The following is a 12,120-nucleotide window of genomic DNA, read 5'->3' as shown; positions in this document are numbered from 1 at the left end:
GTAGACTACCACATGCTGCCCTACTGTCAGTCTGGGGAGGGTGTAGACTACCACATGCTGTCCTACTGTTGGTCTTGGGAGGGTGTAGACTATCATATGCCTCCTCTGTCGGCCTGGGGAGGGTGTAGAGACTATCACATGCCTCCTCCGATACACGTGGAGTCGCCAGCCGCTTATTTTCACCCGACAGCGAGGAGCTTCACTGGGAGAGCGTAACACGTGCAGAGGTTCACGCCATCTCCCCCAGATCCCCTCCCTGCTGAACAGTCGCCCCGACCGACCAGTAGTAACAACCAGGACGCACACCCGACCGGCTTCCCACCCGCTAACACTGCCAATTGTGTTAGTAGGGACGACTGACCAAGCCGGAGGTACAGCTGGATTTTAACCCAGAGTCTCTGCGGTGGTAGGCGAGTGCTTAGACCTCTACGCTACCCAGCCGTGCCTGTAAATGACCAATCTGACAGAAAAAGAGTCCAGAGGTGTTTTGCTGCAAAACGAGATGGCTTCAAGATGTCCGTCGTATCCCGAACACCACACTAAGGAAGCGATACCGTTTGTAAAAACATAAAGAGCGTCGCCATCACTGCAGTTTTGGACATTAACAAAATGTTTATTTAAATGTTATACATAAAACTTTAGTTTTGTTTGTTTTTAATTTAGCTAAACAAATATTCATATATTGTATATTTTATAAAAAAAAACAGAACAAAAAGAAATTTTTTTTTGAAACATTTTAAATATTAATATTTCTTATTTACAATTCAAAACAGTACAGGAAACAATAATAATAATAATAACAACGACGACAACAACAACAACAACAACATTATCAATCATAGAAATGTTATAAAACATAAAACTTTCCGTTTTTTGAAAATCTGCGAGCTGAGAATTCCAGAATGTTAGCAAGGATACAAAGTACTGTAGCAATATGGTGCTGCTCTACATTCAAACAGGAACCAGAGGTGTGTTCAACCAATCGGATTCAAACAGGAACCAGAGGTGTGTTCAACCAATCGGATTCAAACAGGAACCAGAGGTGTGTTCAACCAATCGGATGCTCGGTTAGTTAAGACATGAGATCCTAAACGTTTCCTTTCTTTTTTCTTCTTCACATTACAGTCCATCATACAAGACGTCTTCCGAAGTACAACGATAATCCTAGGAAAAATTTACCGTACGTATTGTAATCAGAATGCACCCGGAGAGAGAGAGAGAGAGAGAGCACACATTTCATATTTTGTTCAGTTGAACCCACCTCAAGCTTTTAAGGTCACCGTTTTCTAGAAAGGGGTGTGGGGTTGTGGAGAGAAGGCGCATGTTGTGTATGTGTCGAGTGCACGTGTGCACAACACGCGTGCATTTGTGTGTGCCTCTACACACTTTGTATGTTATCCGTTTGCCTGCGTGTGTGTGTGTGTGTGTGTGTGTGTGTGTGTGTGTGTGTGTGTGTGTGTGTGTGTGTGTGTGTGTGTGTGTGTGTGTGTGTGTGTGTGTGTGTGTGTGTGTGTGTGTGTGTGTGTGTGTGTGTGTGTGTGTGTGTGTGTGTGTGTGTGGAATGTAAGATGACGATGAGTGGGCTGGTGGGGCGATGGAGTCCATACTATACGTGGATCGAGTCTCTACAACCAAAACAACAGTAGCTACCAGTCCAGCGGTCTGGCCTCTAGATAGTCAACGTTCATCAACAACACAACAGACTACCACAACCAACCACAGTCTACAAACGTCCCCCTCCCACTCTTTTCACTACATTCCCCCCACAGGTCACAGTTCCACCTCCCCCCTGCGTGTGGAAAACAACCACAGTCCGTGATGAGCGGTGGAGGCCATTTTGGGGCTTGGATGAGCCATACAAAATGTCCTCCTGGGCACAAATGTTTTCCAGTGAGTCTACTAGGCTCTCAGTAGGTGCTGTGGCGGTCCGTTCCCGGTTGTCTTGTGTGAGGAATCTGAGCCGGGGAGAAGAGAAACACGAGGGTTAGTGCTGTCAATCGATTAAAATATTGAATCTGATTAATCGCATGATTGTCCATAGTTAACTCGCGATTAATCGCAAATTAATCGCATTTTTTTCCCTTTTCTAAATCTACCTTAAACGGATATTTTTCAAGTTTTAATACTCTTATCAACTTGAGAGTCAACAAATGCTTGCTTTATGCAGCCATTTAACACAAAAGGATGACCCTCATGCATTGCAAATTTGCATCAAATTCAAAACAGAGTGATGCACAAAATAACTTAAAAGAAAATAATAATTTAAAACAATGAATAAAGTGTGCATGAAATAATAGGGGAACGAAAAGATTAGGAACTTGTTACATTCACCTACACAAGGGCTGAGGACTCACCCCCCCCCCCCCCCTCTCTCAACGGGATTGAAAATGGAATAATTCCTCCTAAGTCTACTAAATTAAAGGTGCTGTAAGTGGTAGTTTGTCGTTAAAATAAGTGGTCTACATGTTAAAAACACTAGCTCTACATTCTGACAGCCATCACTGAAATGTGAGTCTGGTTAGTAACATCCCAGTCCCTCCGCTCTGCAGTAAACAGAAAATACATGTTCTGGTATCCCGTTCCCGCTTTATCCAATCCACTGCAAAAATGGTGTGACAAAAATAAGAAATAAAAACTAGTTTTAAGCTAAATGTGTCATTGAAACAAAGTTAATCTACAAGTGCAGTAAGCATATTTTGGCTTGGCAATATTTCTTGAAATAAGTAAGAATATCTATTCTGATTCAGTGTCAGAATATTCAGAATACCTGATCACCTTGTCAGAGAAAAGTCCAATATTTACCTAGATGTCTGTGGGACAGAAAGATTGTTTCTGAAAAGTCGTCTGGTGTTTTCATGAGCAATAGTTTGCAAAAGGTATTTGGATGATAAGGAAAAGTAGCTTATTGTCATCATGATCAGAAGAAGCAAGATGGCCGACATGATGTGTGAAAGAAAGAGTTTGACCACATGAATGAATGTGTGATGATGTTGATTGAGTGCTGCAAACTGTATGCACAGGTCAATATGCTGGCACGAAAATGTTATATGTGTACAGATAATGTGAAAATAAGCCTGTTCAGAGCCTATTGTACTCTGCTTTATACTGCCCACCTCTGGTGTAATTATAGCTCAGCAAAAATGAAAAAACTGCAGGTAGCATAATAATGATGCATTTAGGATCCTCCTTCAGCTCCCAGGATGGACTAGTCAGTGCAAGCTATATGTTTGTGACTAAAAATGTCCCCACCTTCCATGCTCTGCTGAGGAACTTGATGTTTAAATGTGTAGACTTAAGTAAGTAAGTAAGTATGTGTAGACTATTAGAGTAAAAAAAACAGGAGAATAGGTGCCATTACTGATGTCAAACAAAGCGATACAAGGTACTCCTCTGGTTTGTGGAAACATTGGAATCGATGCCTTTATGTATTTTAATCTACGTTGTTGTCCTTGTTTTTTTATATTGTTTTTATGTGTAAATATGGACCTTGAGTCTGGAATAAAGTCATCATCATGATTCATGACATACCGGTTTTAGAAACATCACATACTGGTTTTAGAAACAGTGGTGAAAGAGCTGCTAACACGCTTTTTTTCAGCTGTGATCAGAGAAAACCGTTGGGAAAGAAGAGAAGATGAAGGAATGACAACAAAAACTGATACACGTGGAAAGGAAAGGTACAAAATAGAGTTCATGAAATGACTATCAAAGAGAAGAGTGTGATAACAAAGCCAGGCTGACCAGTCAGTCAGTCAGTCAGTCAGTCAGTCAGTCAGTCAGTCAGTCAGTCAGTCAGTCAGTCAGTCAGTCAGTCAGTCAGTCAGTCAGTGAGTCAGTGAGTCAGTCAGTCAGTCAGTCAGTCAGTCAGTCAGTCAGTCAGTCAGTCAGTCAGTCAGTCAGTCAGTCAGTCAGTCAGTCAGTCAGTCAGTCAGTCAGTCAGTCAGTCAGTGAGTCGGTCAGTCAGTCTGTGTGCTCTGTGTCTATCATCGGACCTGTTCATTCATGATGCCAGACAGCTCTGTTAGCATGACCCTGTAGTGAGCTCTGTCTCTACCTGTTCATTCATGATGCCAGACAGCTCTGTTAGCATGTCCCTGTAGTGAGCTCTGTCTCTACCTGTTCATTCATGATGCCAGACAGCTCTGTTAGCATGTCCCTGTAGTGAGCTCTCATCTCTTCCTGGTACTCCAGCTGGTCTTCTTTGATCAGACGCTCGTTCACATCCAGAGCCTGGCCACACGCCTCAGCAAACTGCCTGCATTGGGGAGAAATTACAACGTTTCGACTTTATAATTGCCATGGAAACGACTGCTGCCGTATGTAAAGTGTCGTTAGTAACTAACTAACTAATATTGAACACAGTTGTAACGGGAGGAACTAGATTCTAGAGGAATGCACTCGGTAGACCTGGGTAGATGACAGAAATCAGAGTTGCCTATATTTATATTTACATTTGGTCATTTAGCTGAACGCTTTTATCCAAAAGAGACTTACAAGTTCTGTACAACAGGTCGGCAGGAAGGGTACAACTCTTTCAGCTGAGTAACAATGTTCATCAAACAGTGTTGAAACTTGGGCGCTGCCGTGTTGAGTGCATAGTAGTAAAGACACTTTAGCATAGTAGGAAGAGTGCATGATAGACAGTAAGAAGGTTAGTGTTTTTTCATTTTTTCCCTTTCAGATATTGATTGAAGAAGTGGGTTTTTGAAAGGTTTTTGGTCAGGTTTCGGCTGTCCTGACTGTGGTGGGGAGTTCGTTCCACCATTGTGGAGCGAGGACCGAGAATAGGCGGCTTCTCTTTGATGATATTACCAGACAATAGTGATACTACCTCATAGCACACTGCTGCTGTATGTGGTGCAACTCGAACAAAGCGTTCACAAGTAATAGACTTTCTGTCTATCATGCGTTTTCCTGAAATTCGATTGGAGTTTCTCATACAGTTTGGCTTATCAACTATCTTAATAATACATATTGATACCATCAGTAGGATATCACAAAGGATATCACAACACAATGTCATCATGATCAGACAAGCTGTTGAGTTCCTGTTTTTAGTTTTGTAAGAACAGCACCACCATCAGGCCAATGATGGTTCTCACTATAGTGGGACAAACACATCTGTCTAATTTGGTGCAAATCAGACCAGTGTCCACCAGTAACACATCACCACCTCTTCACCATTGTGGTTATCTGACATTAAATTGGATCCAGTGGTGATACAGCTAGACACATCAACCATCTACATAATGCATTTAAAGACGTTGGTCCCTAGATCAATCAATCAATCAGATTTATTTATATAGCACATTTTACATGACACAAGCCAAACAAAGTGCTTTACAAAGGCAGGTAGGGGAACAGACAGGTCATACAACATGGAACAGACAACAGACATGGAACAACATTTTATTGTACATCAGTACAATAGCTCAAGGAAAGGTACAGGTCAGGATCAAGGAAACGCTAGAGAATAAAGGTACGTTTTGAGGGCGGCCGGGTTAAGCGTCTGTCTACCACCCCAGAGACAGTGGGATCGAATCCAGCTGCGGTGCCTCCGGCTTGGCCGACCGTCCACACTAACACAATTGGCAGTTGTCAGCGGGTGGGAAAGCCGGCGAGGGTGGGCCCAGGTCGTTGTAAAAACAGCGACTCCTACAGTTCGGTCGGGGCGCCTGCACAGCAAGGTCGGGTCATGGGAGAGGTAGTGTGACCTTCCACACATTACACTCCCCCAGTGAGAGTCCGCGCTGCCAGGTGAAAAGAAGCGGTGGGCTGGCTACACATGTGTCGGAGGAAGCATGTGATAGTCTCCACCCTCCCAGACCGACGGTAGGGGGCAGAGTGCGCAACGACCAGGAAGGGGATTGGGAATTGGCATAACGACTAACATTGGGATGGGGGAAAGATGGAAAAAGGTAAAGTAAAAAAAAATAAAAAATAAAAAAAAATTACGTTTTGAGCTGGGATTTAAAGGACTCGATCGCGGGGGCAAGACGGACTGAGGGTAGGGATACTGTTCCACCGCCTGGGGGCTGTGGCCCCTGGTCTTGAGATTGGCCCTCTGTCCCCCCCACACAGCACAAGTTCCGTGAGAATCAGGCAAACAGCTGAGGAGGACGAGGCCACGAAGAGCCGCCCCTCTGGGTATAATCATTTTACTGTAGGCCTGTCCCCGACTAAGGATTTGTATAGTCAACTTTGATTGGCCAAAGTTGTCCGATAGTCGACTGTTAGTCAGAATACACAAAAGAAAATGCAAAAAAAGAAGATATTATAATAATAATTATCATTCCATTTGGGCTGTGGGGGGTGCTTAACGTCTGAAGGAGTCAACTGAAGGCTTCTTGTCCTCTGCAAAAGCATGCAATTGGTCCACTGATGGATACATCTTGATATTTGTCTAGTCTAGTGTGTTCATTAGATGGGTGAAATCCTCTTTCAGTGCCTCTGTGCCTGTTTTCTTAGGCAGTTAGCCTCTGGTATGCGCGCCATTAGCGTTAGCCACGCTTCTAGGCCTCTTTGCTTTTGGAAAGAATGATCCCAAATTTCTTTTAATACAAAATAAAATATAATTTTTTTTTTAAAGGGGAACTATTTTGCTATTTCTTTCACTATTTGGGCAATTTTACACTATTCTTGTGAGTCAATGGAACACATCTGTAAAGTTTTTTTCAATACAATTCATTGTTTTGTATTTTTAATCGAGTACTTTGGTGCACCACTTTCTCCCCTTAAAAAATCCAAGCTGTTTTTGGCTGGGCTCCAGAGAGAGAGAGAGAGAGAGAGAGAGAGAGAGAGAGAGAGAGAGAGAGAGAGAGAGAGAGAGAGAGAGAGAGGACTAATTTATTTCGCCACGGGTTGGGGGGGGGGGGGGGCATAATACAATGCATTGGTAACTTGTTTCAAATGACAATATATATCCCCGCTGATACGAGAGAGAGAGAGAGAGAGAGAGAGAGACAGAGAGAGCGAGTGAGAGAGAGAGAGAGCTCCCCTCCAGTCCCATTACCTCCCACCCGTTTGATCTAGTTCTCTAGTAGTGATTCATGGTGTGTGTGTGTGTGTGTGTGTGTGTGTGTGTGTGTGTGTGTGTGTGTGAACAGCTGAAGGTCTCTGCTAAATAACCGCTTCCGCATTATTTCCACTCGCTGCTCATATAAACGTATCATGATTGTGGGCGGGCAGTGGCGTCACACGTCACATGTCACAGATCCACGTGCACACATAGAGGCCAAGGGGTGCTTGAGCACCTGCCTTTTTGAGCCTCATCAAAAAAGTGCCCTTTTTGGGGGGGAAATAATTTTTTTTTTTTTACCGTTATGCATATAGACTGCCCTTCCAACTGAAAAATGTCAGGATAGAATCAGAATTTATGCATAGCGTGGGTGGTGATGATGATGATGATAGAAACCGCTGTGGCGCATACAGTTGAATGATGGTATTACACTCATTGAGGGACACGAAGAAGTCAAGTCCGATGGGATTTGGGAATCTCAGATACAAATCGGGATTGGAATAAAAAATGCATTTATATTAAACAATACAGAATATACAGCACTTCTTGGGGTCTGTAGGGTAAGCACTTATTCCCTCCCCCCTGAACATTTATTGAGATGTATGGGCCTTTTACGTCAGTGATAAAAGTGTCTTTCAAGGATAAGTGAGCTCCTGCACTGATTATTATAGTTCAATATTCAATATTTGATCACCAAAACCCCCCAAAAAGCATAAAAAGGGGGCCCCCCGCCCGAAAAGGGCCCTTAAAAATCGCGCTCACGCTCAGTTAATATATACACACAAGTGTAGTGCCCTTTTCAGCCTTTGAGCACCTGCCCCTCTAAAGTCCTGTGCACGTCCCTGTGGGGGAGGAGCATCTGAACCTGCCCCTCTAAAGTCCTGTGCACGTCCCTGTGGGGGAGGAGCATCTGAACCTGCCCCTCTAAAGTCCTGTGCACGTCCCTGTGGGGGAGGAGCATCTGAACCTGCCCCTCTAAAGTCCTGTGCACGTCCCTGTGGGGGAGGAGCATCTGAACCTGCCCCTCTAAAGTCCTGTGCACGTCCCAGTGGGGGAGGATCATCTGAACTGGAGGAATGGGACTGAATGAGAATTTCACATCTAGTCAATGTTGGTACAACCCAACATAGCTAGAAAACAATGCAAACCACTGGAAAAAGGCCATTTATAAGATAAGGCACCTTAACATTTTATTTAAAAAAAAATTGCAATCGACTAAGAGGTTGGCAGTCAACTACGGCTCCTTTCGATCGATTAGTCGACTGTTGGACTAGTCGAGGTCAGCCCTACTTTACTTTAGGACTAACGGGGTCAGGAGGAGCAGAACCTCTGGGTATAATCCTTTTAACTTCAGGACTAACGCGTCAGGAGATATGCTAATGTGAAACTGAACGTTTGGCCCGGTGGTGTGGCGCTAAATGAAAAGGTCAAAGGTTATGCCACCAAGATCAATGTGTCTTCCATTAGGGGTCATGAATGTTCACGGCAAATTGAATGGCAATCTGGCCACAACGTTTGGAGATATCTTATTCACAGACGGACAAATCCAGCATCCTACCCCCCAAGTGCAATATACACAGTGCAATACCCACCCACTACCGTCTGACACTGTGATTGTTATTTTGTATATGTTGTTATTTTGTATATTGTATTGTAACATTGTTTATTGTATAGTATCTTATGTTCCTGTATAGTATTTATGGTTCTTGTATAGTATTTTATGTTTCTTGTATAGTATTTTATGTTTCTGTATAGTATTTATGGTTCTTGTATAGTATTTTATGTTTCTGTATAGTATTTTATGGTTCTTGTATAGTATTTTATGTTTCTGTATAGTATTTTATGTTTCTGTATAGTATTTTATGTCTGTATAGTATTCTATTGTTCTTGTATAGTATTCTATGGTTCTTGTATAGTATTTTATGTTTCTGTATAGTATTCTATGTTTCTGTATAGTATTCTATGTTTCTGTATAGTATTTTATGGTTCTTGTATAGTATTCTATGGTTCTTGTATAGTATTTTATGTCTGTATAGTATTTTATGTTTCTGTATAGTATTCTATGGTTCTTGTATAGTATTCTATGTCTGTATAGTATTTTATGGTTCATGTATAGTATTTTATGGTTCTTGTATAGTATTTTATGTTTCTGTATAGTATTTTATGGTTCTTGTATAGTATTCTATGGTTCTTGTATAGTATTTTATGTTTCTGTATAGTATTTTATGGTTCTTGTATAGTATTCTATGGTTCTTGTATAGTATTTTATGTCTGTATAGTATTTTATGTTTCTGTATAGTATTCTATGGTTCTTGTATAGTATTCTATGTCTGTATAGTATTTTATGGTTCATGTATAGTATTTTATGGTTCTTGTATAGTATTTTATGTTTCTGTATAGTATTTTATGGTTCTTGTATAGTATTCTATGGTTCTTGTATAGTATGTTATGTCTGTATAGTATTTTATGTTTCTCTTTTATTACCTGTGTGATTTTATATTCCACTACTGCACCTTGAGTTTGAGTCCCAAATCTCGTTGTATGCAAATATAATGATAATAAAGTACAATCTAATCCAATCTAATCTAACACACGGGGGGTGAAAGCATAAGCTCCTTTGCGGAGGTAAAGAAATAATGGCTTCACATCCTACCTGAAGATCTCCTTGAGCAGCTTGACCTGGTTGTCGGGGTATTTCTTGGCGTTCTTCTCCTCTAGGAAAGCGCGGGCATAAGCCATGGGTCCTGCGTTCACCTGGGGGTGAGGAACGCCGTGGTACATACTTTAATGTGCATCGTAAGCCATGTGTGAATGTGCATGTGTGTACAGTATATCGTATAAACAGTGGGGGTCAGTTAGTGTTCAATTCAATACATTTCATACATACAGTTCATTGGGTAACGACAGAGAAGTCATAATGTTTTCGTAATATTGACAGAAGGTTGACTATAAAAACCTTTCTATGTTAAAACCTCTTAGCATGCAACGGCCCACATGTGGGCCCTCTTGAGGACGATTTGCCCACCGGCACTTTGGCGCCCTCTTGTGGCTCGGGTGTGCATACTTTTTAATACAATATATATCGGGGTTGTAACCAATGAGTAGGGCTTTCCAATGGTATCCCACGTGGGGAATGAGCGAAGCAGGGATCTAGGTAAAAAGTCACAAGCCAAAACAGGAAGACAATTCTCTGTCGAATGCATTGAAGTCTATGAGAAAATAGTTTTCTGAGCTCTCTCACCTTTGACCAAAGCCGCTTCTAATCACTCATTTCTGAACGGATTATTATGAAATGTAATGTACTACACAAGACTTCAGGCTATATACCCATGGTGTCTTTTCCGCCATAATCGGAAATACTACTTCTGGACTACTATAACTACTACAGAAAAACGTGAGTAACAAATTTTTCTACAACTCAAGTTCAGACCTATGTTACTCTATTTCATTAGCACTAAAAGTGTTTTTTATTTTCTATCAGACACTTCAGAATGTCATCTTTCAAAAGAGACCAGGCTCATGCATGTGCTATACGTATAAAATATAGTATTTTGGTTTGCAAAAAAAAGTATGCAGTCCTCAAAAAACTAAAACTAAAATGACCACTTTTGGGGGCGATTGTTAAGAGGTTTTAAAGGTTGTGGAGAAAATCCATTGTGGGAAATGCACTTACCGTCTTCTCCAGAGTCAGACAAGAAGATATAGATACCTATTTCCTCTCTGTGTGTTCAGTAGAAAGCTATCCGGCTGCAAGCTAGCCTAGCTTACCACAAATTGATGGAAGCGGATACGGACCAGATATCCAAGCTGTTAGCCAAAATGTTAGGTCCGTATCCACGTCCATACCTGTTTGCTGTGCTAAGCTGAGCTAGCTTGCAGCTGGATAGCCTTCTACTGAACGCAGAGAGAGAGAGGAAATGGGTATCTATCTTCTTGTCAGCCTCTGGAGAAAGACGGTAAAGCGCGTTTCTCGTAATGTCGACACGTTCCTTTAACACGGCGGCCGCCCCGTTGGCCCCTGTACCTTGACGCTGACGCTGCCCTGCAGTTTGAGCTGCAGGCGGATCATGTCCACCTCCTCCATGTTGCAGAGCTGGTTGAGCTCGGACACCTTGCGCGACATCTCGTCGATGGCCACCTCGATGGGGTTCATCTCGGTGCTCTGCTGCTCCACCACCTGGATGCGTTTCTTCAGGTACGGGAAGCTGGAGCTCGCTGGGGGGGGGGGGGGGGCGTGCGGGAGAGAGAGAGAGGAGATGGAGATGATGATGATGACTGAAGAGTTTATCGCCGGCCACTAGAGGGCAGCGTCTCACTAGTATCGCTGACCGGATATCCCTTGCTCTGTTCTATTATTGCCGAGCGGCCATTTTAGTTTTCACGGACATTTAATTTGCGTATCGTCTTCTCCAGAGAGAGACAAGAAGACAGATACCAGTTTCCTCTCTGTGCGTTCAGTAGAAAGCTATCTGGCTGCACGTTAGCCTAACTTAGCACAATGAATGGAAGCGGACAGTGCCGGTTAGCCTTCGGGGAGAGGTGTTAGTTGGACAATGCCTAGGCTAACCGGTCATGTCCGCTTCCATTCATTGTGCTAAGCTAGGCTAACATGCAGCCAGATAGCTTTCTACTGAACACACAGAGAGGAAACTGGTATCCATCTTCTTGTCTCTCTCTGGAGAAGACAGTGAGCTAATTTCCCAAAATGGTGGCATCTTTAAGTAAAAGTAGAAATACCCAGATAAATGAGTACTCTGGTAAAATTAAAAGTCCTCCATTCAAATTCTACTTAAGTAAAGGTAGAGAAGTATTTTCTATTGAATGTACTTAAGTATCTAAAGTAAAAGTATGCATTCTACATAATGTTTGTGTATTCCAGTGCTTGGGGGTGTTCAAGCCTCGATCCATTGACCTCTAAAAGTTATGTTAAAGTGGTATGTGGTCCAGTTATGCTGCTCTGATTAAAGGTTGTTAAAGTGGTATGTGGTCCAGTTATGCTGCTCTGATTAAAGGTTATGTTAAAGTGGTATGTGGTCCAGTTATGCTGCTCTGATTAAAGGTTATGTTAAAGTGGTATGTGGTCAAGTTATGCTGCTCTGATT

General features: G+C 42.4%; 1 protein-coding gene across 1 annotated transcript in view; it reads right to left on the bottom strand.

Moving 5' to 3' along the window:
- Positions 1 to 1,047: 1,047 nt before the first annotated feature.
- The window catches only part of LOC311226384 (dedicator of cytokinesis protein 9-like), a gene marked incomplete at its 5' end in the record, with an annotated part of 25,078 nt that continues 14,005 nt past the window's right edge, over positions 1,048 to 12,120 (bottom strand). The window contains 4 exons of the mRNA XM_084311815.1: positions 1,048 to 1,955; positions 4,117 to 4,255; positions 9,672 to 9,772; positions 11,043 to 11,233. Coding sequence (XP_084167941.1) covers positions 1,908 to 1,955; positions 4,117 to 4,255; positions 9,672 to 9,772; positions 11,043 to 11,233 — 479 coding nt within the window. The 3' untranslated portion in view covers positions 1,048 to 1,907. The remainder of the gene's footprint in view (positions 1,956 to 4,116; positions 4,256 to 9,671; positions 9,773 to 11,042; positions 11,234 to 12,120) is intronic.

The sequence above is a fragment of the Notolepis coatsorum genome (genome assembly GCF_963971535.1).
Source record: "Notolepis coatsorum genome assembly, chromosome: 1".
NCBI classification, from domain to species: Eukaryota; Metazoa; Chordata; class Actinopteri; order Aulopiformes; family Paralepididae; genus Notolepis; species Notolepis coatsorum.
Note: the sequence above shows the minus strand (reverse complement) of the source record. Positions and strands in the feature narration are given on the sequence as shown.